At 41.3% G+C, this 25,424-nt stretch overlaps 2 protein-coding genes across 15 annotated transcripts in view; both read left to right on the forward strand.

The window, feature by feature from the left end:
• LOC148892248 (SEC14-like protein 1) overlaps positions 1-9,125 on the forward strand; it is a 32,119-nt gene extending 22,994 nt beyond the window's left edge. For 2 of the 3 annotated variants that reach the window (XM_089007064.1, XM_089007066.1), the window contains 10 exons: positions 766-955; positions 1,415-1,503; positions 1,714-1,784; positions 3,223-3,394; positions 3,779-3,913; positions 4,023-4,157; positions 4,447-4,698; positions 4,811-4,989; positions 5,268-5,294; positions 6,921-9,125. In XM_089007064.1, the coding sequence (XP_088863190.1) occupies positions 766-955; positions 1,415-1,503; positions 1,714-1,784; positions 3,223-3,394; positions 3,779-3,913; positions 4,023-4,157; positions 4,447-4,698; positions 4,811-4,989; positions 5,268-5,294; positions 6,921-7,026 (1,356 nt within the window). In that variant the 3' untranslated portion in view covers positions 7,027-9,125. The remainder of the gene's footprint in view (positions 1-765; positions 956-1,414; positions 1,504-1,713; positions 1,785-3,222; positions 3,395-3,778; positions 3,914-4,022; positions 4,158-4,446; positions 4,699-4,810; positions 4,990-5,267; positions 5,295-6,920) is intronic. The other variant, XM_089007065.1, reaches the window with a different exon arrangement.
• A 2,623-nt stretch (positions 9,126-11,748) lies between these two features.
• LOC148892250 (endonuclease V-like) overlaps positions 11,749-25,424 on the forward strand; it is a 148,581-nt gene continuing 134,905 nt past the window's right edge. For 11 of the 12 annotated variants that reach the window (XR_016116323.1, XM_089007075.1, XM_089007077.1 and 8 more), the window contains exons 1-5: positions 11,749-11,875; positions 13,752-13,923; positions 18,007-18,141; positions 20,176-20,215; positions 22,031-22,143. Coding sequence is in view for 11 of the 12 variants with exons in the window: in XM_089007075.1 (XP_088863201.1) it covers positions 11,838-11,875; positions 13,752-13,923; positions 18,007-18,141; positions 20,176-20,215; positions 22,031-22,143 (498 nt within the window). In the remaining variant the exon portion in view is untranslated. The remainder of the gene's footprint in view (positions 11,876-13,751; positions 13,924-18,006; positions 18,142-20,175; positions 20,216-22,030; positions 22,144-25,424) is intronic. The other variant, XM_089007080.1, reaches the window with a different exon arrangement.

Genomic DNA, 25,424 nt, shown 5'->3' on the forward strand with positions numbered 1-25,424 from the left:
CAATGTGTCCTTTTTTCGGTCAGGGCCGTTCCTTCAGTGACGTAGGGTGAGGACTCGTCACAAACTCAAAAACAAGACTTCCGGAATATTCAGCGCGAGTCTTAAAATGTAAAATATAGCTATATGCGGTGGAATCTTTGTAAAATACGCTCAGTAGAAGTCATTTGAAGCCATTTTACAAATTATGGACACACCATGTTGGGAGACGTCGGTTGTCCTTTAATTCAATTGTGTCACTCAATTGTGTCATTCTGGCAAATAAATGGGAAATGTTTTTATTTTTTTGTTCATTCATTTACAGTTGAACACTGCTATTTGCAAGGAAAAGGGACCGGGCTGGCTCACAAATAGTTGACATTTGTGTATAATTGATAATCATTGAACTTCAGCAGCGTTTTTTTTGCACTATGTGTGCATGAATGTTATGTCTATATTAATAATTTAATTCATCCGACAGTGTGTGGATGGTTATTTGTCGATGTGTGCCCTGTGATTGTTTGGCAATTGGTTGAGGGTGTCCCCCTCCTAATGCCCAAAGACAGCTGGGATTGGCTCCGGCAGTCCCTGCTCCCCATGTGAGGATACGGCGGGTCAGAAAATGAATGGATTTGTAACGTGTATTTTTTATTTTTTTTTGCCAAAATTTGGGATCGGTCTCAAAAAATCCTTATTGGTAAGGCCCTATTATTCAGAAAACAGTGGTGTAATTTCACATTTTGATCCTTTATTTAAACATTTTTGGGCTACTTACTGTCTTTATTTCAGATTCCCAAGGATGAACACATCCTGCGATTTTTGCGGGCCAGGGATTTCAACATGGATAAGGCTCGTGAAGTTTTGTGCCAATCACTGACCTGGAGGAAGCAACACCAAGTAGACTATCTTCTTGAAACATGGAGTTCACCACAAGTGCTTCAGGACTATTACACAGGGGGCTGGCACCACCATGATCGAGGCAGGTTAAAATATCGACGATCAGTATACACAGAGTGGTTGTTCCAATGGCTTTATGTTTCGGCATACATGATTTATTTTGGTGATTCTTGCAAAGCTAGACAAGTTGGTGATCTTTGCTCTCGGGTTTCCTTCCATCTCAAGTTACACGATGACCTATGGCCAATCACAACACAAGCGACCTCAACTTGCATACATTTTTTATGACTGTTTGTCACACTAACATGAACATGTTCTTGTCTTTTTCCATGCTCTCATATTCTATTCAAAGTATTTTTGTAGACCTACTTCTTAAAATGTTTAAATAGTTAGAATAAGTAGGAACGAAGTATTTTCCTTGTCAGAAGAGCAGGTGGCTAGAATAAGATAAGATAAGATAAAGTCCTCAGCAGTTTAATATATGTATGTAATATATTTGTGAATCTTTTGAATGTTTATTATTCTGTGTTTTATCTTCTAGATGGTCGGCCTTTGTATGTCCTGAGACTTGGCCAGATGGATACCAAAGGACTGGTCCGAGCTCTTGGAGAAGAATCGCTGCTTCGTCATGTATGCACAGTAGTTATGTCCTCTTTATTGTTTACATGTTGATGTAAACCATTCATATTGCAGGTCAGATAATTCATGTCTAGTATCTTGGAGACATACATACAGTTAACATACAGAGAGTGTGCTTTAAATGTACACAGTGGAAATCTCTGTCGTGGACTTGCTAAATTGTTGAAATGTCACTATAAATGTCTTATATCATCTTTTTAGGTGCTATCTATCAATGAGGAGGGGCTGAGACGCTGCGAAGAGAACACAAAGGTGTTTGGTCGTCCTATCAGGTAAACTGAAACTGAATAAATATGAGGTCTGCTAACCTGATGTCAGATGTGCCCTGTAGAATACGGCAGGTGCCACATAACATTTGACCATCAAGCCACATGTTCCCAGAAATTGTGTTTGAGTATATTCTCAGAGCACTTCGAGTTAATCGTCTTGAATGGCACCATTTGTGACAACCGCTGGCAAGTATTAAAATAGAAAACAATTATAATACATATACAGAGTCGGCAATGCCGTAGCCATATCAGATGTGGCAGAGTGAAGCTTTTTGTGAAGATTCTTGTTTCATTTGATTCTCGGAGATGTATCATCAAGTCAGAACTAATCGAATTAATACAAAATCATTGCATTGTCATTTGAATGAATTTTACAAATATTATTTGCCGATTTTATGGCAAATACAATGGACACATCCAATAAGGCACTGACATGTCTCTTTGACTACAGCAGAAATGAAAATAAAAATGGAAAAGAAAATGGAAGAAAATCGCAGTTGACACAAAAATTGATGATGCCATTGCTACTGATGCTCACTTCAACCTTTGAAAGTATGTCAGAATAATCGCCAAAATATTAGGGATTTCATGCTAATGTTTTCTTCTCCAAAGAGGTCATCGATACAAAGCGTAACTTAGTGAGAGACAAGCCCTTTATCCATAAAATATTGGGCATTTTATATTTTTACAAGTCATTGTGGGTACTGCATATGTGAACGTGTCCAAATACATTTTGGTCACCACTTATTGCAGTTTTCTCACATTTTAAGCGACAGCTTGTTTAACACTATAACACACAAGTGTTATTGCCCTGTCCATGGCTCTCATTGTTTACAATTACGTACCCCTTTACTGATTGCCATTCAAAAAATTGCAGTTTCACTTGTTGCAATATGGTGGCCATCATTCAAACAAAAATATTTTTTTCTTTAAATGTTTATATCTTGGTGATAAGCAACACAAGACTTGTATTTCAAACACAAAAGTAGCTTTTATGCAAAAATAAAATAAAAAGAATATAGTTTATTTTTAGAACTCCGGCCCTCACTTGGGAAATCGCAAGCATCTTGATGGGCGGGCACGGCTCCCTACGTTCGCTCCATGCTGACTGGTCATAGCAGAATGAAGACAATATATATCTGCTTACAAGTGTACAAATGCAACTGAAGTTGGGAAGAGTGAGGGGAAGGAAAGGAGATTGTATCATTCAATCATCTGCAATAGGAGATCTCAGCCACACAGGATGGCATATAAACTATTCCATCGTTTAGCTAATTTGGGCACAAGCCAGAAAAGGGGATATCGAGGGAGCCTGAGAGTGAGTCCAGAATTAACATGCATTGCTGTCACCACTGAAACCACACTTTCAGGCGACACGTTCTAAATTGTTTCTTATCAGCTTGTCCTTTATGTGTGTTTTGTGGTGTCCTCTTCTGCTCAGTTGCTGGACATGTCTCGTGGATCTGGAGGGTCTAAATATGCGTCACCTATGGCGACCAGGAGTCAAGGCTCTGTTAAGGATCATTGAGGTTGTGGAAGCCAACTATCCAGAGACGTTGGGACGCCTGCTGATCTTGAGGGCTCCCAGAGTCTTTCCAGTGCTTTGGACTCTGGTGAGCACAGGGCACCACTGGCACACAGAGTGAGACAGAGAGAGAAAATGCTATATTACAGAATGAATTCAAACTTAATGGGTCTCAAATCGATGTCAGGTGTTTGAATTGCAATGACACTGACACAAAAAAAAAAACTCATTATTCACACTCTTACCTTGCTAATATATTTGAGTGTAACGAATTTGAGCAAACATATTAAAGTTAAGTAAAGTAAGAAACAATCTTTTGTGTAGAGGAGATGCCAATGTAGACATTTATATACTGTACATTTTTTCATCAGCATATTTTGGTACAAATTCTGTCCCCCCATCCCCTCCTCCCAATAACCAGACAGTTTGGTACCTTGTAACCCTATTAACTCTTTGATGTTCCTGACTTTAGGTAAGCCCATTTATCGACGAAAACACCCGCAAGAAGTTCCTAATCTATGCAGGAAACGATTACCAGGGTCCTGGCGGGCTGGTAGACTACATAGACAAGGAGATTATCCCTGACTTCCTGGGCGGCGAGTGTATGGTGAGTGAAGAATTAAGCATGTATGTCAAAGAACATGATGTAATTCTAAGATGGCCTTTACTGACCTACTTTTATCAAACGTGATCTCTCTCTCACCCTCCTCATTCAGTGCGAGGTACCTGAGGGTGGCCTGGTCCCAAAGTCAATGTACCGCACTGCAGAGGAACTTGAGAATGAAGATGTTTGTTTGTGGACCGAAACAATCTACCAAAGCGCCAGCATCTTCAAAGGAGCCCCACATGAGGTGAGACTGAGTAACATGCAGAACAACAGAGTAAAAGCAGTCAAACTTGCAATTGACATGTAGGAAAAGACAAGAACCTCTCTGAGATGTTGTTTTGTTGAAAGGGGTGCTATCTAGTGGTCGACACCTGTAACTGCAACTCCGTATTTCGGGCATGGAACGTTCTTCTGTGGCTAGCTAATATGGTCTGCCAGGGGACATAACTAAAGACATAATTATCAGTCAATTTAACCCTTCCAGATGTACATTACCAACATGTCACATTATTTATTCTCCTGCTTTTAAACAGCTTCTGATTGAGATCATTGACGCCTCTTCAGTCATCACCTGGGACTTTGACGTGTGTAAGGGTGATGTGGTTTTCAATATCTACCACTCCAAGCGTGCCCCACAGCCACCACGTAAAGACCCACTCGGAGCTCATGGGATCACCTCCCCCGGTGGCAACAATGTGCAGCTCATTGACAAGTCATGGATGCTGGGGAAAGATTACAGCATGGTCGAATCCCCTCTAACCTGCAAGGAGGGAGAAAGTGTGCAGGCAAGGTTTTGAGAATATCACGTCAAACACATGGTGTCTCTTTTGGTTTCATCTAACAGCACATATTGTTATTGTTCCTCATTTTTCTGTGACACACCTTTGCTTTGTTTAGGGCTCCCATATTACACGCTGGCCAGGTTTTTACATCCTCCAATGGAAGTTCCACAACATGCCGGCCTGCTCTGCCACTAATCTCCCTCGGGTAGATGATGTTCTGGCCACACTCCAAGTCTCTTCACACAAGTGTAAAGTCATGTACTACACTGAGGTGTTGGGCTCTGAGGACTTCAGGTTGGTAACTGATACCGTAGGCCAGCCACGAATAACTTTTAATTGAAATGATCGAAAGTCACTTCTTAAATGAATTGAACAATTTGCGCTCGTCCCCCTCCGCACTATACAGACTGCAAGACAAAGTCCTGATAAAAATACATATATCAACCCTTAGGATCGAAATTCAGATTTTGCCTTTCTCAAACATATTTTTTTCACTCATTTTTTTCCCCCTGTGCAATGTATTCCTGTTCTTTCTTGTCCTCCTCCTGCCGCTCTCTCTTCTTCCTGTGAAGAACGGCTTGCTGTGACGTGCAGAGTTTGTAAGTGACGCAGTGGCTGCCCCTTTTCTTTTAGCACTACCCCGTCGTCATTCTTGCTTTTTGGCTGCTAACTTTACCTTCCACCTTCATGGCAGCTGACTCGGGTTGTCACAATGTCCCGACCACAGTCCAGCTTTGAGCCTTTTGACCTTTGCCCTGCTCGCATTACTAACAATACTACCTGCCGGTCACTGTCTTTTTTGAAGTCTTGAAACTGCTACTTACTATTCTTTTCCTAACATTGTGCACTTTTGTTGGTCTGCTCTAGGATCATTTTAAGTGAAGTGATTTTGGGTATACCTAGAGAAATTAATGAACCCTAAACATCCTTAATCCTGATGCCTCATGGAATTCATAATTTCTGTTTCACAGACAAACCATCTGAACTGTGATTTCTGTATATTTTTTATTCGTGGTATCCAATTCCTTCTTCATTGCAGTGGCATACATAATTATTAGCTTTATAACATACTCAAAGGACATTTGTGTTTTCTCAAAAATGACAGACCCTTAAAGGACAACCGACGTCTCCGGACAAGTTGTGTCCATAATTTGTAAAATGGCTTCAAATGACTTCTACTGAGCGTATTTTAATAAGATTCCACCGCATATAGCTATATTTTACGTTTTAAGGCTCGCTCTGAATATTATATATATAGTCTTGTTTTTGAGTTGGTGACGAGTCAGTACGTGACGTCACGAAAGGACCACCCCCCTGACTGAAAAAAGACACATTGTAGCAGTCCTTCCATCATGTCAATGTATTTTGCTGTACATGTTTGGTCTGAGAACCGTGTTGCACCCAAAAGCCAGCAGAAGAGGGCATCTAAGCTCCATATAAGGAATTTATCAGCCTGTGGAAGCGGATGTGGCCACTGGAGGTCGCCATTTTGTGCCTCTTTTTTTATAGGGTGAGAGATTTTCCCCCAATGTTGGCTCAAAATGGCACATATAATTCTTTAATCGATTGCAAACATGTATGCTTTCCTCTTCAGAACTATTTGAATCATATTCATAACTGGATGTGTAACAAGAAAGCATATTCTCCAAATCTGAAGCCATTGTTTTGATTCACAAGCAATGCAAGACGTCTTGGCGTGATGTCGCGAATTGGGGGCGGGACTTTCTGAAAATGCCCAATTCGCAGCTCAATTTTTTGCAGATTTTGGACACTTTCAGTCATTTTTATTGGTGTTTTGCATTTGACTAAAAATATCATACTGCGTGCTTTGGGTATTTTAGATGCTATCGAACGTTTTTATGATGTCAGTTAAAAAACAAAAAAGTGATGTCGGTTGTCCTTTAAAGGGAAAGTCCACCCTCCCACATTTTCTGAACAATATGTTGTATGTACCTTCACTCGTTTAAACACGGCATTCTGATTGATATTGTTTTTGTATATGATTTAAGCAGCAAAACCACACCTTTTTAGCTATCTCCAGGTGTTGCCATTTTGATAATTGCTATCGACTGACTATGATATCTGAATTATGGTCAGAGCTCAGCTCATCTGTATCATGAGTGTGTGCCATAGCCACCTGATGTTCATTTAGTTGCTCAAACCGATTTGGCTAAAAAGGTGGAGAACATTTTAAGGTTCGTTTCGCTTACTGTCTCCTTTTACAGGGGTTCGATGACCAGCTTGGAGTCGAGCCACAGCGGCTTTTCTCAGCTCAGCGCTGCCACCACTTCATCCAACCAATCCCAGTCCAGCTCAATGATCTCCAGGTAGACAGAAGATGGAAAACACGGTCTCTTGTGTTGTTAAAACCCCAAGAACCCATTTACTCAAGACTTGTGCACTCTTTTAAACTCGGGGTGCTGACCAGCAGACAACAAATTGCGGGTGTAAAAAAACAAAAAAGAGATATTGTGTGACCTCCTTTCAAAGGGCTGATTGTTTTCTTTTTTTTTTTTTTTTTTTTTTGCACAATGGTCATATTTCACCGTGTGGTGTGTCGATGCTAGGCAACAAATGAGACTAAGGTTTTGGAGGATTGCACTTTGACTGTGGCTTATACAGAGTGGAAATGTTAAAGACTGCAGGCATAACAGTTGCATCATTGGAGTTTTCAAGAAGCAATATTATCCCTGGAATGTCAGGGTTGATTAGACTTAGACACTGGAGCAACTGTTGTATACTGATTATGCATTTACACTCCAACATTTTTTAGGCAATAATCAGATAACATACCCATAGTTCAGGTGTGCCACAGTAGCAGGTTGGACGTTCTGTTACATAAAAACACATTTGACGCAATGACTTTAGACGTTGAAAAATTTGCTCTTGCTGTTCTCAATGTGGAGAGCAGGTGGAAGGTCCTACACACTTCTTGAAATTTACTTGACATTTTTCAGATTGTACCCCACAAATCCAATGTGAATGTCTGGGTTGATTAGACCCACAAAACACAGTTTACTCAGATCGGATTTAAATATCATGCCCGCGTTTTCAAAAAACAACACTCCTTGAGTGGGTGAGACTTATTACATCATGGCAATACAAAATGAGTCAACAGACGGTGTCTATTGGTGTCCCTTAGTGTCCAGAATGTTCTCTGAGCATTCTGACTTTCACGTGAAAGCCTCATATGTCAGGCTCTACTATCTTTTGGGCACTCTTTCATGCCATAAACAGCATACTTGACCAGCATCTCACCCTTCTGTGCTTGAAGCAATAACATGAGTTTTTACTGTGTGAACTATTTCTATTTATCATTGAGATGTCCATTGTAGATGGTGGTGATGATGAGGGCTAATTGCAGGTGACCTTTATGTGATGTACAGACAGGCACAAGGGCAAACTAAGCCACGATGTCTGGGCTTTCGGAAGAATATCTTTATTATGATGCTTATCATTTCTCATTATTTTAGGAATAAAAGATAGCGCACTTGTACTTGTTATGTTTGAGGAGTCCTACTGTTTTAGACATAAATGATGGGGTTGAAACAGGGATGTGTCACCGCATCCCAGCATGCTCTTTGGAAATAAATCGCGATCTTATGAGCCATTTTTCAAGAAATGCCATCATGGCCTTTTAAGATTCACTTAGAAACAGCTGCTCCGTTCAAGGTCTATCAAATCATTGTTGTCCAAAAACATTATTTCCATGCAACAGTTCTAGTGAACTGGTTTAGAGGCCTTGATGCCAAGAGCCATCAAATGCTGTATCAATGGACACTTAATGCCCAAGATGTGAGAATCACTCCAAAGGTTACATAATGTGCATGTTTTAGATACACAAACCTGTTTATAAGTCAGAATTAAAGGTCAATATTTTTATGTGGAATATTTGCAATAATGTGAAATGTTGTACCTCCTCAGAATGAGGGCTATCATGTGTGGATGTACAAGAATGAATGCTGGAAACAGCATTGAGCAGAAGACATGTCTGTTAAATGTATCTACTGTACACACTCCTTCACTTTCCTGGCTCCCACTCTGAAGCATGACTTGATCCCCAGTCGGATAACCATCAAAAGCTAATTCTTGATTTACATGACCAATTACATAAGCAGCATTAGAATGAATAAATATGTATACGGAAGCAGACTATCCACCTCACCACCCTGTGAATTCAGTGTTGGAGATACCAGAGTCCGTTCAAGTTTTTTTTTTTTTCTTTTTGTGTGTACTTCTGTAATTCACACATACATGTACAAAGATCTCCTGAGGGCTATGAAATGTTTGCGATATGTTTGTTTTTCTGTTGAAGTGGCATATCTCCTCTTTTCGTCACATGCGATATTATGTAAAAAGTACTAGTTTGAATTTTTGAGAATATTGCGCCTTTACTTTTTTTGGAAGACATTAAACTTGAATTATGTACATTTTCATTGCTCTTTCATTTTAGTGTTCTCTTTTGATGATCACTTTTCCTGCATTCTTAAATCAATATTTCATCGTTATTTACTAAAATAGGTCACATTGCATAGTTGAAAAATATCACTGTGAAAAACCACTTGTTAAAGCAACAAAAGCACTCTCAATTAGATGTTTTTTCTCATCATAGTTTCAAGAGTGATAAATTAGATATTTATAATAATGACCCAACGAGGAGAGGACACGCTGGATTTTGGTACCAATAACTACAAATAAACACATTGATTGCAGCTGGTTTTGACAGCCGTCTTATGTTGTCTTATTACCTTATCTCTTCCCAACCACCTTCTCGGAAAGGTGGTTGTGACCCTCCATTGTCACAAAGTGCAATTTGCATTGTTTATTATAAATGTGAACATATCTTTACTAAAAGCATCAGTGTTTCTTTGTTGCAGGCATATTCAATTTGTCACTGCAGGCATTCATCATTGCAAGCATTATCAATTCATCAACAATATGCAAATGTATGACCACTAAAAACCATAATCAGTTTAACACATAAACAAACAAAAAAATGTCAAGAAGTGTGCATTTTAAAGATCAATAAAATTACAGGGAACCAAAGGAAAAGGCACAGCCGATAATCACACAATTGCTTCATTTCATTTCCTGTATGCAATGTTACTGCTACATTACCTCGATTTGACCCCAAGGCATTTGCATTTAGTCCTCTACAATCTAGAAACAATCATCAAACATGCAATCTAGAGTCTGTATCGCATTGTTGTTTTAAATAAAAAGGCTTTCAGAAATGGCAAGTTCAGTGTGCTGAAAGCACAATTTTGAACAGAGAGCATCATATTGACGCATCAAAAATGTGATCATACAATTATTTGGGTTCACAGTCATAACACCTTCCCAATGAAATCATAATAATAGGCCCTGCAACGAATTGGTTTCACATCTTCTCATTGGGCATGACAAAACCAAACTACTGGACACATTCCATCAGTGGTTCTGAACCATCTTAGAGGTACCAAACCCAACCAATTCATATGCACATTCAAGTAACCCTTCATGAGTGGGGAGAAAAAACGAAGATGAATGACAAAGTATCATCCATTCTGAAAAGTGTACGGTAATTTCATTAATAGATGGGCGCATTGACCACACATCAACTAGAAGTGAAGACAATATCATGATAAATCAGGAATTAAAAAAAATCTGGCGGATATTATTTCAAGCATTCAGGTTTGCCAGTAATTGTAAACATACTCTTCGCTGTTTCATACTTATTTCGTCTCACGATTTGGTCGGGAGACTCCTAATTTTGACCACAATACTCACTTTATAAAGCATTGATTGACACAATACAGACAGTTAATTTGTAAGATGTAACAAAAGAACATGTTGGCCGTTTCCACAGGCTGATTAATTCCTTACACGCAACTTTGTCGCCCTCTTCTGCCTCTTTTTGGTGCAACACGAAGTTTTCAGACCAAACAAGTACAGTAAAATGCATTGACTTAATGGAAGGACTGCTACAATGTGTCCTTTTTTCATCAGGGGCGTTCCTTCAGTGACATAGGGCGAGGACTCGTCACCAACTCAAAAACAAGACTTCCGGAATATTCAGTGCGAGTCTTAAAACGTAAAATATAGCTATATGCAGTGGAATATTTGTAAAATGCGATCAGTAGAATTCATTTGAAGCCATTTTATAAAATAACTTGTCTGGAGACGTCGGTTGTCCATCAAACTCATGATATTAAGACGCTCCACAGATTCGCAAGTACGAAAATCTCCCGATTTATGATTTCTGAAACTGAACACGTATCTTCGTTTCCTTTCGGCTTTTCCCTTCAAGGGGTCGCCAGAGCGAATCTGTGTCCTCCATCTTCAGAGGTTTGATTTGCATTTTTGTTGTGGCCAAGCTTTTACGTCGGACACCCTTCCTGACACAACCCTCTGTATTTATCCGGGCTTGGGACCGGCACAAGAAGACACCGGCTTATGTCCCCTTGTGGCTACAGAACTAGCAACTCTATGAACTTAATAAAGATGAAGATGCTCAGGAAAGACTCCCAAATACAAAATGGTCATCAGCACAGCAGCATAAGCCAAGCAAAACATAACATGTATGCTGTGCATTATTTTGAGAAGGCAAAATGTATTTCTCACTCTACATGAACTTTAAGTCAAAGTCAGCTTTATTGTCAAATATGCTAATATGTATGACATACAGCACAGATGAAATTACTGTCCTCTCGGACCCAGCTTGCAAGGCACTTATGACTTTAACAAACATAATAAACATGAAAATGCCAATTTGCCGGGAGAGGGGAGCCATCTTGGGGAAAAAAACAAACAAAAATAACAAATATGACAACACAAAGACACAGAGTCATTCATTCTTCAGGACTTGCTGTACCCTCTTTTTTCAATTTGACTCAAGATATCTGTTTAATTTCAATTTCAAATTTTCATTATTATTTCATGGTATATATTTAAATTCAGGCGCCTTTATCCTTGCACAATTCACTATGATTTTACTTTGTGCCGCTAGATGGCAGTATTTTGCTGTTACTTTCACGAGTTTTAGGGCACGCATTGGAAAACGTCACACCCGGAAGTACAGTACGTCGTACTTCTCTACCTCAAGTCGCTGCAATTTAAACACCACCAGAACGATTCCAAAGCAATCTGTTTTAAGAGAATACATGTCTCCAACAGAAGACTTGGTCAAGCAGTGGGAAAGGTCGGTGTGTTTGCATGTTTGTATACTGTACTTAAGTTTGTTCACTAATCCTGTTCTCAGCGAGGAGGAGAACCACTTGTCACTATCCGAGCTGTCAATCGACTTCTCTACGTCAAAGTTAACAGTCTTTGTTTTGAGTGACACTGACCTCTAAATACCCAATACTCGGGATCAACACTTGTGCGTGTAATCACATAATAATAATAATAATAATAATAATAATAATAATAATAATAATAATAATAATACATTTCATTTATAAGCGCCTTTCAAAACTCTCAAGGTCACTTTACAGTCACAGGATATTTTTTCTCCAGGTGAGCAGCGGTAGCCACACGCGCTAGTGTGTTCTGAATAAATGTCAATATTTTGCAGCGCAATACAACTTGACTTCAAGATGGCGCCACGAGAGTGGCTGCCTTTCCAGCAGCTCCTGTATTTTCATCTGTGCTGTATGTCATGCATATTAGCATATTTGACAATAAAGCGTACTTTGGCTTTAACTTTCTTTCTTTCCTTTCATCTTCCTTTTATAACTTTGCTGCTGAGAAATGTAAATTTCTCTACAGCGAGACTAATAAAGGTAAATCGAATCCAATTCAAACCGGTGGATGTTCAACTATACTGTGCAATTATGTTAAATGGCAACCTTGTTTTGCGACCAGAAAGAAACCATTATTTTCTTTTAAGGGAAAATTTGCACTTCCTTGTAACATTGCATCATGACAACAGGTTTTCCACATGATTTGACTATTGAGTATTTACCCCTCCATGACCTTTCCTTTCAAAAGAGGTAGTGGCTATAATTCACAGCAAATCCCTGACTCACCTTCGATAAGGGCTAGACCGAGATTTAGAGCAGCTATTACTTTGTGTGCTAAATGCAGCAAAAGAGCAACTCAAGTAAACACAATCTGTGGAGAAAACCCACATTCCAAAAATATCCATGGCAGGTTAATAGAACAATCTTAATTGTCCTAAATTGTGGAAAGTAATGCACCCTTGATGTTAATAATAATAGTAATAATAATAATAATAATAATAATAATAATAATAATAATACATCTCATCTCATCTCATTTTCCGTACCGCTTATTCCTCATTAGGGTCGCGGGGGTTGCTGGAGCCTATCTCAGCTGTCTTCGGGCACGAGGCGGGGGACACCCTGAATTGGTTCCCAGCCAATCGCAGGGCACACAAAGACATACAACAGTCACCCTCACACTCACACCTAGGGACAATTTGGAGTGGTCAATCTGCCTGCCATGCATGTTTTTGGAGTGTGGGAGGAAACCGGAGGACCCGGAGAAAACCCACGCGGGTCCAGGGAGAACATGCAAAGTCCACACAGGGAGGCCGGACCGGGACGCGAACCGGTACGGTTCGCTGTGAAGCCGGTGTGCTAACCACTCGGCCACCGGGCCGCCAATAATAATAATAATAATAATAATAATAATAATAATAATACATTCGATTTTAAGCGCCTTTCAAAGCTCTCAAGGACACTTTACAGTCACAGACAAGCATAGGTACTAATAGGATATGTTACTGTTTGCACACATCCTGTTTGTTCTCTGTGCTCTTTTAGAATTACTATTTCAGGATTAAACTACAAAGACCTCTGTCTCTTCATTTGGCTTTTATTGATGCTGCATCTCTTCTAGTCTACCTCAGTGCTGCCCAGTATGTTGTGGCATAATGTGGTACGACACTGAAGGACTCACAAGTCCAAACATGACTTGCCTGCACACTCTCACCGTAAAAGAAAGCGCAGATGTCCCATTGATGAACTGTGAAATTGTGGGCCTGACTGTACATGGAAAGTCTAATACATAGCATCTGCTTTTGTTGCCTCAATCTTCTATCATGTGTGCAGTGAGCAAACCTGTCTCAGAGCGCAGGTGGTGGTGGAGGATACTGAAGAATGGCAGAAGAGCCCAGACTTTTCGGGACTGGAACGTGTTGCTGGACTGGACCTGTCCTTTATCAAAGGTGATGACGTCAACGCCTGCTCCCAGCTTGTGGTGCTCAGCTACCCTGATCTTGAGGTGAGGTGGACCCGATCGACAAAATAAAACCGGACCTCTCTGACTTTCTCTCCAAAGCCTCAAATGTGAGTTGTCCCTCTAATATACGGTGATACCTCTGCATGCGAACGCTTCAGCTCACGAACTTTTCGCCTCACGAACATTAAATTGGCAAGCATATAGGCTCGACTGAAGCAAACCACACGGCGCTACGGTGGCTGGCGGACTAGTTTTCGTCACCCCCTTTCTTTGAGTGCGGAAGTGGTGTGTTATCGAGTGTAGTACTTTGGCTATTATGGGACCGAAAAAGACCCTACCACAGGCTAGTTTTCAGCCGAAGAGGATACAAATGAAAATTACGGTCGAGCAGAAGAAGGAGATCCTCGAAAAACACGAACGAGGTATGCCTTTGTGTGACTTCGCGTCCCAGGACCTGTTTTCTAAGTCAACCATTGCTACGTGTGGCTAAGGGTTTTTCTGTGTTGTCTAAGCAATGGTGTCAGGAAATCGAAGAGGTTGAAAAACCTCTGTTGATTATGATTAACGAAAAGCAGCTACCAGAGGACAGTGTGTGTCACGTCCGCTCGAAGAGTGGAGACAGAACTCGGTGGACGAAGAAAAAGGAAGGGTTTGAATCCGAAATACACGATGGAGACAGTATAGTTCAATGAAGGTTTACTGAGACACGCAGGGCAAAAACAGACGAGCGGGACCAACCTGCGTACTGCTGGGTGACAGGGTAACGAAAGAAAGAATACACCGGCGAGGATCGAGCGGGAACGGGTGGCTTTTATAGCCAGAAGGCACAATCAAAGGGATTATAATCAGGTGAGTGAGCCCGGAGAACAGTGAGGGGGGGCGCACCTGACGCCAATTAGGATGTGACAGTGTCCCCCCCCTCAACGGACGCCCCCTGGCGGCCCACCCAGTTTGGAGGGGTGAGCTGAGTGGAACGCTCGGGTTAGTGATGGGTCGAGGATCCAGGAGCGGGGGACCCACTGACGTTCTTCCGGCCCGTAGCCCTCCCAGTCAACCAGGTATTGCAATCCCCTGCCCATGCGCCGTGAGTCTAGTATCTCCCGCACCGTGTAGACTGGGTCGCCACCATCCACTGGCTTGAGGAGGGATACGTGGAAGACCGGGTGGATCTTCATCGTGGGTGGCAGCCGCAGCCTAATCGAGACCGGGCTGAGGACAGGCCTCGATGGGGAAGGGACCCGCGAACCGTGGGCCCAGTTTGGCCGATGTCCTGGCCAACCGGAGATCCCTCGTGGTGAGCCACACCTCCTGGTGACCTGGTAAACAACGGCGGCTCTGGTTGAACTAGTGCTGGACAATGACACACAGCTGGTCCGAGCAGGTCTTGAGGAGTCGGGAACTGATGTCATCCGGACCTTCTTCCATCCTCCTCAGTTGGTTCGTCACCTGCGCAGTTGTGACAGACAGGCAGTAACCAGGAGGCAGAATGGCGGCTGAGGGTGTGGCAACGGTTGGGAGGGCAGTTGTTGGTTGCGGGAAGCTGGTCGTGAGAGGGGGCAGGAAGGGTAAGTCCACAGTGAGAGTTGGTGCAGGTGCAGCTACAGATGGAGTTGACGGTGGGCCGGGGGCGACAGGCGTCTTGTCAAACCGATTGAAAAAGCGGTTGAGTTCATCTGCCCAGTCCTTGTCTTTTTCGTTCAATGTCACTGGGCTTTTGTGGCCTGAGATGTTTTTCAGGCCCTTCCAGACACCAGCGACATTGCTGGCTTGCAGCTGCGCCTCCATTTTCATCCTGTAGTCCTTCTTCCCCTCTCTGATCTTCCTCCTCAGTCTAATCTGCACGGCCTTCAGTTCCTCTCTGTTGCCCGACACAAAAGCCCTTTTCTTTTCCTTCGGGAGAGCTTTTATGCCAGGATTTATCCATGGTTTGTTGTTGGAAAAACACCGCACAGTCCTGGTGGGTACGGTGTTTTGTTCACAAAAGTTAATGTAGTCTGTGATGGTGTCTGTGAGTCAATCAATGTCCTCCACATGAATCTCAGTGAAGAGCTCCCACCTGGTTGAGTCAAAACAGTCCCGCAGTGCTTCTTCAGCTTCTGTGGACCATCTTCTGACCGTGCGGGTCACAGCTGGTTGCCTCTGGACAAGGGGTTTGTACACAGGCTGGATATATACCATATTGTGGTCTGCTCTTCCGAGAGGCAGGAGGGGGGAGGGTTTGTATGCATCCTTGGAATTTGAGGAGAATAAGTCCAATATGTTGTTTTCTCTGGTGGCACAGGTTACGAACTGTGTGAATGTTGGGAGTGAGCATTTCAGGGAAACGTGATTTAAGTCCCCTGAGATCAGTGACGTGCAGTCAGGGGAGGCAGGTGAGGCTGTGCCTCACCTGTCATCATGGAAATATTAAATGACAAAATAAATTAAAGTTATATTTATTTAGTGATTTGTACTTTAATGAATGTTCTTTTCCATTTGACTTCACCATTTTTGGATTTTTTTTCAAAATCACTGAATTTTCACATTTACCGTTCACATACTAAATGGAGACGAGCGGTGAGGCAGCAGCCGGCTGAGCCTCACCATGTGTTGCGCAATCACTATGCTAACTGTGCTGGCTTGCTCTGCTGTGAGACCGCATTGCAAAAGCTTTTTGTATATGAACTAAATTTCTACAGTTTCGCTGGTGTATACAATGTACAATCACTGTACATTATATATTTATATATTTTATTTTTATCAAAACTGTGTGCATAGGTGAGGCACAGTTCTCCTGCCTCATGACAGGGGGCGCTGGTGATTAGAGATTCTTCTTGCGACTCCTCGGCTGCAGAATAATAGAATTAGTGACAGCAAGCTACAGTAAACAGTTAGCAAGTTAAGTGCAACCATCCAGTCATTTTTTCATGTTGCTTGTTTTATTATTTATTTTCAGAATGGTGGATTACATATCTAAATTGAAAAACAATTCTAAACTGAACTTTCAATCGAAGCAGGAGATAATAATTAAAGGAAGACCAACACCGGACTGTATAGCTCACAAACGGTGAGGGATGAATGTAAATCTCCTGGACAGCTTCTCAGCTTTTTCGCCAAGAAGGATCTCATTGAAACTATTCCTGACGCGACAAAGTTGCTCCAGCTCGTGCTCACTGTTCCAGCTACTACAGCATCAGTGGAGCGGTCATTCTCAGCACAAAAGACTGAAAACATACAGTCGGAACAGGACTGATCAAGGATGACTTTCTTTCACTGGCATTGATCTCTATTGAGACAGAGAGACTTGGACTTCATTTATAAGTAAAGGTAACACGATAATAACGTTTTTAATTACTTTTTTTCTATGCTACAGTTTGTATACAGTATATAAAGAATGCTGACATGACATTTTAAGCAAAACATGTTAACTGTTGCCAATCAAATGGTGAATAAGCTTCTCTGTGGAGTTAATATGTTTTTAAATCTTACTGTGATTACGTCAGTGCCTCACGGCCATGAACCTCACCACACGTCACTGTCTGAGATGATGAACAAGGCGTTGGGCTTTGCAGCTTGTTTACAACAGTCATGAGGGCATCGGAAGCCGCGCCGCCATTTGCCGTAGGGGCAATGTACGCCGTCATGGCTATGACGTGTGAAAATTCCCACGGCAGGTAATGCGGCCGGAGGCTAACGACTAGCAGCTCGATGTCGCAAGGGCAGAGTTTTTCCTTTTTCCTTGACCGTGATGTGCCCAGGGTTGCACCATTTGTCATTCACAAACACAGCAATCCCGCTCCTTTCTGCTTACCGCTGCCTGCATTTCTGTCCGCTCGTACGTAGAAAACCTTACTCTCTTCTTTCACCAGAAATAGAGTTATTTCCTAGGTTATATAGGTATGGTGTAACATGAGGTGCAAGTGGGGCTGGCTGTACAAAAGGCAAATGCTGCCCCCTCATGGAAGGACGAAAACATTGCCAGAGGTCTCGTTGGCGCTTTATTGGTACCCCTGCAAGAAAAACCAAAACCCGAACATATTCCGGTATCGCGCTCCACATCATATTTTCAATTCCCGAATAAATTCAGGGATGGCAGTGAATGAGTTAAGTTCTATGGAATATTTCTGGCTGCTTGCTTCCTCCCAGGTGCTTTATGAAGACAGTCAAATGGTGATGTTGACGGCACCTTACATGCCGGGCTTTCTGGCCTTCAGAGAAACCCCTTTCCTCCTTGGTGCTTTGCAGCGGCTTGAAAAGGACAAGCCCACTCTTCTACCTCAGGTCAGCTTACAATTGTGGAGCAGGGGTGGGTTATTCATTTTGTAAGGGGGGCATGTGTCGACAGTATATCATTTTTTATGCATTTCACACTATCGTATTCTGCTGTTCCTCAGCATCCTTTAACCTGTCTCATGACACACGTTATGGAGTTAACTGTAAAACTAAACAGACAACAAACACAATTCCATGTATTATGTTTTTAATATCCGAAACGTGCTTCAGTTATAAGACATTCCTGGTCCACTAATACTGAAGTGTGTTAGCATCGACTTGAACAATGATATTAAACCAAATAAGGAATACATGTATTCACACACAAACATTGATGAAACACATACACTCAAGAAACATAACACACCTCAAAAACACCAACATTTACCAGCCTGTGAAAATCAAATCATCTTTATGTCACAAATACAACTTTTTTCAGTTCTCATTCTAAATGTTAACGATGTGCCGAGGCTCCAAGGTGTGTGCTGAGTAAACAGGTGAAACAATTTGCAATTCAATGCAATCCAATCAAAAGGAAAGCATCATTTGTGTATATTGGAAAAAATACAAACATTATAGACAAGCATGGATTGGATTGGATTGGATTTGCCTTTATTAGTCTCGCAGTGGAGAAATTTACATTTCACAGCAGCAAAGTTATGTTTATGCATATAAAAACATTATAGACAAGCATGTCCATGGAACTGTAGCCAACCTCCTTAGAAAGTGACCGCAGAAAGAAAATTGTTGAAAAACAGAAGACACAGACACAATGAGTAATAAAAAAGAACCTCCAAACATTCCCCAAAGAAACTGAAGTAGAACTGCATGTTCAAGTTATATCAGAGTGAGATCGATGAGAAGGTTTCTTCAGCCGTCATCTGTACAAAAGTGAAGGTTTCGGACGTTTCGCCTCCTATCCAAGAGGCTTCGTCAGCGAACTAAAGTGAAAAAGTCACTTTTAAAGTCACTTTAGTTCGCTGACGAAGCCTCTTGGATAGGAGGCGAAACGTCCGAAACCTTCACTTTTGTACAGATGACGGCTGAAGAAACCTTCTCATCGATGGACCACTCCTGTACGACTGAGAGCTTACACAGACGTATCAGAGTGAGATTGCATTATCTGAGCCAAAATTGACTTCATGAGATATGACTGGTGTTGAAGAAAAAAAAAATACCTGCAGAGCAGAAGTCCCAAAGGGATGTACAGTACAACGAAAAATACACTACATCTATTTTTTATAGGCCTTTGACATTAATGTGTTTTTTTTTGTAATTATTTCAAACCACAATTTTGGCCATATGTGTAAAGGAAAAAAATAGTCATATACAAAAACAATAGGAGTACTCTCCTTTTTCCTACCTTGCACGGTCGTCATATTGTACTATACTTAAAAAAAGGAGATATATCCATGTGTGCAGAATATGGCTACTTTAAAAGTTTTACCAATATATGGGAAAATGGGATTGGAGGTATAACATACCTTGCAAATGAGAACTCTTTATAAACATCAATTACAGTAAAGTCTCGTTATATCGATATCGGATATATCGATAGTCCCGGTTATATCGATACTATTTCTATGCACGCACGGAGAAAATTACATGCAAACAGGGTCGGATATATCGATAGTCCCGGTTATATCGATATTTTTTCGGACTCCCTTGAATATCGATATAACGAGACTTTACTGTATTTACAATTTCGTAGTCACCATCATTTGATTATGAAAAATTATACAAACATGAACATACATTTCTATCAAAGTGCTGATTAGAGTAAAGAAATGTTTCATTCAATCAGCTGTCACTTATAAATGATGTTAAGTATTACAAATTCAATCAAAAACAAATGTCGACTAATTAGATAAGGATGTTTCACCTAATCAACCTGATGGTCGTTGATCGACCCCAAGGATAAAACGGCAGTGGAAATTGGATTGCTGAGACAGAAATGTGATGACCATAAATACCGTAAATTGGCCACAGTCCAGATCACTTGACGGTGCTAATGTTGCATTTTTAATCTGTGTGTTCCATTAGGTGGTGTTTGTGGATGGCAATGGTCTCTTTCACTACAGAGGTAAGAAAACATCAAGTGCAGTTTGCACTGTACTGTTGAGACTGACATGGACCGCTACATCCACGACAACGGCTTTCCTTTCCCCTTTGTCTATGACCACGATATCTGGTTGGTTGGCCATTACCATCTTGTCAGTCTGTATCTGGAAGTCGCACAGGATCTTTGCTCGGTCATTCTCTACTACTTTGGGAGGTGTTTCCCATTTTGACCTTGGGGTTGTTCCAGTAGCCCATTTTTCATCAAGGTGCTCTGGTTCCCCAGCACCTGACGCAGACCTTGTTTGGCCAGGCGACGTCTGAGCCGGCATGTCATTCCATTTATTGTCTCTCATCATTGTATGAGGTAGGCATTAGCGTGAAGGGTCTTGCCCAAGGACCTACACTGGATGATGTTTTTGTGCTCATTTTCTCTGCCCCAAGTGCACCCTCGTCTCCCATATGCCAAACCGATGCCTTATCAACTGAGCTATCCAGCCGCTTCATATATATATATATATATATATATATATATATATATATATATATATATATATATATATATATATATATATATATATATATATATATACACACATATACACACACATATACACACACAGTGAGACCTCGGCTTACGAACACCTTACCTTACGAACGTTTCGGTTTACGAACGTCAAATTTATGAAAATTACACCTTGGAATATGCACTACTTTTCGCGATACACACCCACCATGGCTGGCGGAGTGATCTTCGGATCTGGCGGAGTGATCTTCGGATCTGGCGGAGTGATCTTCGGTGGAAGCATATGACCGAACAGCGCTCCAGCCGGCGCACTTTTCCACACCCCCTCTCTCTGAATTCACATGTCGATCGCCTCCGAGGAGCTTTTTGCAGATAATTTTACTATTAGGAAATGAATGCAAGATGATCCCCTAGTAATCACCGTCGAGGAGAAGGAGATCATTGAGAAACACGAACGAGGTTTGCATTTGTGGCGTCACATGTGCACACCGCGGCTGTCATGTGAATCTCAGCCTGACACATCTCTCACACCGTGTGTCACTTCCCTGAGAGTTACGACCATTCTACAAATAAAGAGCCCGGTACCGACCACCATTGCTACCATCCTTCGCCTAAAAGCTTTCCACAAAGGCGTTATTTAGTTGTCACGTCCGCTCTAGGAGTGGTGACAATACTCGAGGGACGACGGAAGGTAGTAAGGATCGGATCCGAAATACACGGTGGAGACAGTGATTCCAATAAAAAGTCTTTACTGAGACACATCAAACATAACAGAAAGTCAAGAACAAGGAAGGAGGGCAACGGCAAACAGACCTGCGTGCGGAAGGGTGCCGGGAGGGGAGGGGCCCTCTCAAGGAGCAGAGGAGGAAGAGACAGGAGGAGAGGGGCTCGCTCCTGGCGACGACGAGGATGTGACACTTTTGAAGAACCAGAACTCAAACGTATATGAAGTCATTGAATTGAAAAGCAACCATTCTGGGCCAAGCAAGGCTGTTGCAGTGTGGAAAAGTGCAGTTTTTTTCCTCTCAGATTGAGCAGTTCAATGTGTGGGGATAGTGTTTGTTTCAATTTCTTTCAATAATTCAATTGAAATGCTGTGAACATTCTCACAAGGACTAGATTTGCTTGATTGTGTTCCAACCCCCCTTCTCGCATCCACTCTAGTTTGAAAATCGGATGATGTCATTATCTTTAGTTTACCTTATTTGGAACAAACAGACTTAAGTTATACACATATTTGAAAATTTACTGTTATTCTCATCATACTTTAACAATGTATTTTTTGAATCTGCTGTCACTGTGTGGATCATGCAGAATTTGGACTGGCATGTCATGTGGGAGTGCTGTCAGGACTGCCGTGTGTGGGTGTTGCCAAGAACCTGCTCCAGGTCCAGGGTGTGTTCAAAAATGAAGAACATCTATCTCAGGTAAACTCTTATATATTCACACTTGATTCTTTTCATGATGCAGCAATTTTTATTTTTGTGGTCAACGAACCTTGCATGTAAGTGTTTGGCCTATCATTGTAATCTGAATAATTTTCTTCTAAGGACAGAATCAACAATTGCACAATATGCAGTTAATTTTGATGTAAACTGGAAAGATTTACGTTTGAAATCAAAAGACAAAGAAGAGATCAACATGTTTTCTTTTCCTTTCGGCTTTTCCCTTGAAGGGGTCACCACAGCAAATCAGTGCAGTTGATCTTAAAAAAAATATTATTATTATTATTAATATTGTTAATCTGATACACAATTTAGAAGATGGTGTTGTGTGTTAAGTTGAATGTAAACAGTCATTTGTGACTAAACCTTTGGTCTTTGAAGGTTGTTGTTGATGTCACCAAAACAATGTCTTTCTTTACAGCAGGGGTGTCAAACTCATTTCACATCGTGGGCCACATATGGCCTCGGTAGATGTCAACTGGGCCGGACCATTAAAATGATACCATACATGCTAGAAATAACCAAAATATCATGTCTTTCATTGGTTTTGGTGTAAAGAAACACAAGAACATGAGGAAAATGATGACATTTAATGAGCATTCCTTTTACACATTCACACATATGCATTGCAACTTATCCCAATGATTCTACAACGGCACAAAACTAACAATAAATTGGTATCTAAAAATATAATAATGCACTTTAAGATTAAATTATATTTATACAGAAATGAATTTTTAAACCATTGTTTTTGTTCCTGATATTTGGCATCTTTTGGCCTGTACAAGTGCATCAATACCAGGTGTCATGTCCTGACTAGCCGACACTTTCACAATGTCATTTAAGTGCTTGATTGTTAGCTTTGAATGCATTTTTGTTTTATTGATATTAATTACGGATAAGATTTGTTCACAAAGGTAGGTTGTGCCAAACATGCACAAAACCTTAGCAGCCAGGGCTGTTAATTTGTGGTACCCTGGTAGTAGATACTGCTAAAATTTGTATGGAGGCAAATTTGCCCTTCAAATCTGCATCACATTGCAAATCAATTATTTCTAGCTGGATTTCGACCGGTAGATCAGAAGCTTTAACTGTGAAAGGTGAGCGAATAACTGAAAATTCTGTCTCAAGTTCACCAAATACTTGAAAAAGTTTCTCAAACTCCCAAAGTAATCCTGCAATCTTGTCTTTGTCTGCATCAGGTCTGGTCACACACACATATCTCAGACATAGGAAATGAGCAGGGTTGCCACTTGCCAGTTGCGTGTTGAAACGGTGGTTGAAAAAAAAAATGACCGCGGTTGAAAGAAAAAAAAACACCACGATTTTCTTCTACGTTGATCGAAACAGCACCACTCTGCTCCTTCGTGGACAATCCTTGAATTGCACCTCATTAAAAATATGAATTCCATGTCTTTTGTGCATTTTTCAACTTTTAAAATCCTGCGGGCCTGATTAAACCTCCTTGGGGGGCGGTTCCGGCTCACGGGCCGTATGTTTGACATCCCTGCTTCATTGCTATCACAGGGATGCTCTGATTTGAGTTGATGATCCTATCATCCATACATGTGATTGGTCAATACCCATGCAGATCACTTGGATTTTAGTGTAGATACAGTTTTCGAATTTAGAGCTAGAACGAGTGCAATTGTTTTAACAGTGATTTCATCTGTTCGTTTGAAAATGGTTTCAAAAGCAGGGCATTGCATCAAAAGGATCGTGTAGAAAATACATTGCGATTCAGTTCTTACTATTTTGGTTGAGAACTTGTCTGTCACTGGTGTTCCGATTGGAATAAAACTAAATTACCAAATGGAAGTGAATATGTAGTGGTTCGGAGAATGGCCGGATGGCTGGATGGAATGAAAATATTCCGGACTTGGGCTCATATGACTCCCCACCCATTGTGAAATGCTTTGAGGTGATTAAAAGTTTGTTACTGATGACAAACAAAACCGAACGCTAATGCTAATATTTTTTCCAAGATGGCGCCCGAGTACGCAGCCGTCAGCAAGTGCTCTCATGAGCCATGCTTTTTTTGTTGTTTTTGTCTTGTTTTTGTGTTTTCTTTTGTCACTTTGTGTTGTGTGTCGTGTGGAACGGATACAGATTGTTTTTCAGCATTTTTGGCAATGACATTCATCAAGGAGGAGACTGTGCGGAGCGGTTGCGCCTTTTCGGCAGCACAAATATGCCAATACTGTTTTTAAATGGGAGGAATGTCGGTGCCATTTGACTGTCATCGCTGGACAGCTCTGGGGCCATTGTAATTTTTTTGCGGCTGTAATGGGCAGCATCTTCACAGCCCCGCTTTGTTCAGCGGAAAGGTTGGTGCTGTTGGACAGTCTGTGGCTGGATGGATGCGTGGCTTGAGGAGCCCGCGATAAGAAGAAAGGAGCGTCAGCACAGAGCGCCGATGCATATGTGGAACTGTCGCGGCTTGGAATTGAAGCAGATTTATGTGGAACAGGAGATGTGAGACAATCTCTTTTCGTCAATGGATGCTACAGCTTCATGTTTGCTTTCAACATTTCCACCATAACGTCCCTGATCTACTGCTGTAAAGGATGCTTTGATCCTCTCCTCTTTCATCAAGAACTGCTTCATGTCACAAAGAGGGTACAGCAAGTGCTGATGAAGGAATAACACACTGTGTCTTTGTGTTAGATTGGATTGGATTGGATTTGCCTTTATTAGTCTCACAGTGGAGTGTCATTTTATTTGTTATTTTATTTTTATTTTTTTTCAGACTTCAAGATGGCGCCGCAAGAGTCGCTGCTTTTCCAGCAGCTCCTGTATTTTTTCTACTTCTTTCTTTCCTTTCCTCTTCCTTTCATAACTTTGCTGCTGTTTTACTTCCGGTGAATGCTGGCTGTTCGGGCTACAACTCATGTCAATACAAAGGTTCTGGTTTATTTTACATCTCATTTCTGGTTGACAATTGTTGGTTTTCCACCCACAGGCGGCTCTCTGTACTTCTAAGATAAGTGCAGCATCACAGGATCAACCCACACACTTATAATTGTGCATGGCTTTAATAAAAGTTGTATTTCAAATGAAAATAAAATACCCGGCAATGATCACTTGCTTTATTTTCATCGACATTTTTCGAGTCGCAGCAAAAATAAAGGAATTTGGCCCGAATGACTTGCTGAGTGCTATAAATATCAATTCACAAAACTAGCAGGTATGTCATGCAGAAAAGAGACAATCATGGAGTTAGCTGTCAGATTCCGAAGAGATCATCTGGCCATTGCTGGATG

The sequence above is a fragment of the Hippocampus bargibanti genome, linkage group LG10, assembly GCF_051943395.1.
Source record: "Hippocampus bargibanti isolate YZ-2025 linkage group LG10, ASM5194339v1, whole genome shotgun sequence".
NCBI classification, from domain to species: domain Eukaryota; kingdom Metazoa; phylum Chordata; class Actinopteri; order Syngnathiformes; family Syngnathidae; genus Hippocampus; species Hippocampus bargibanti.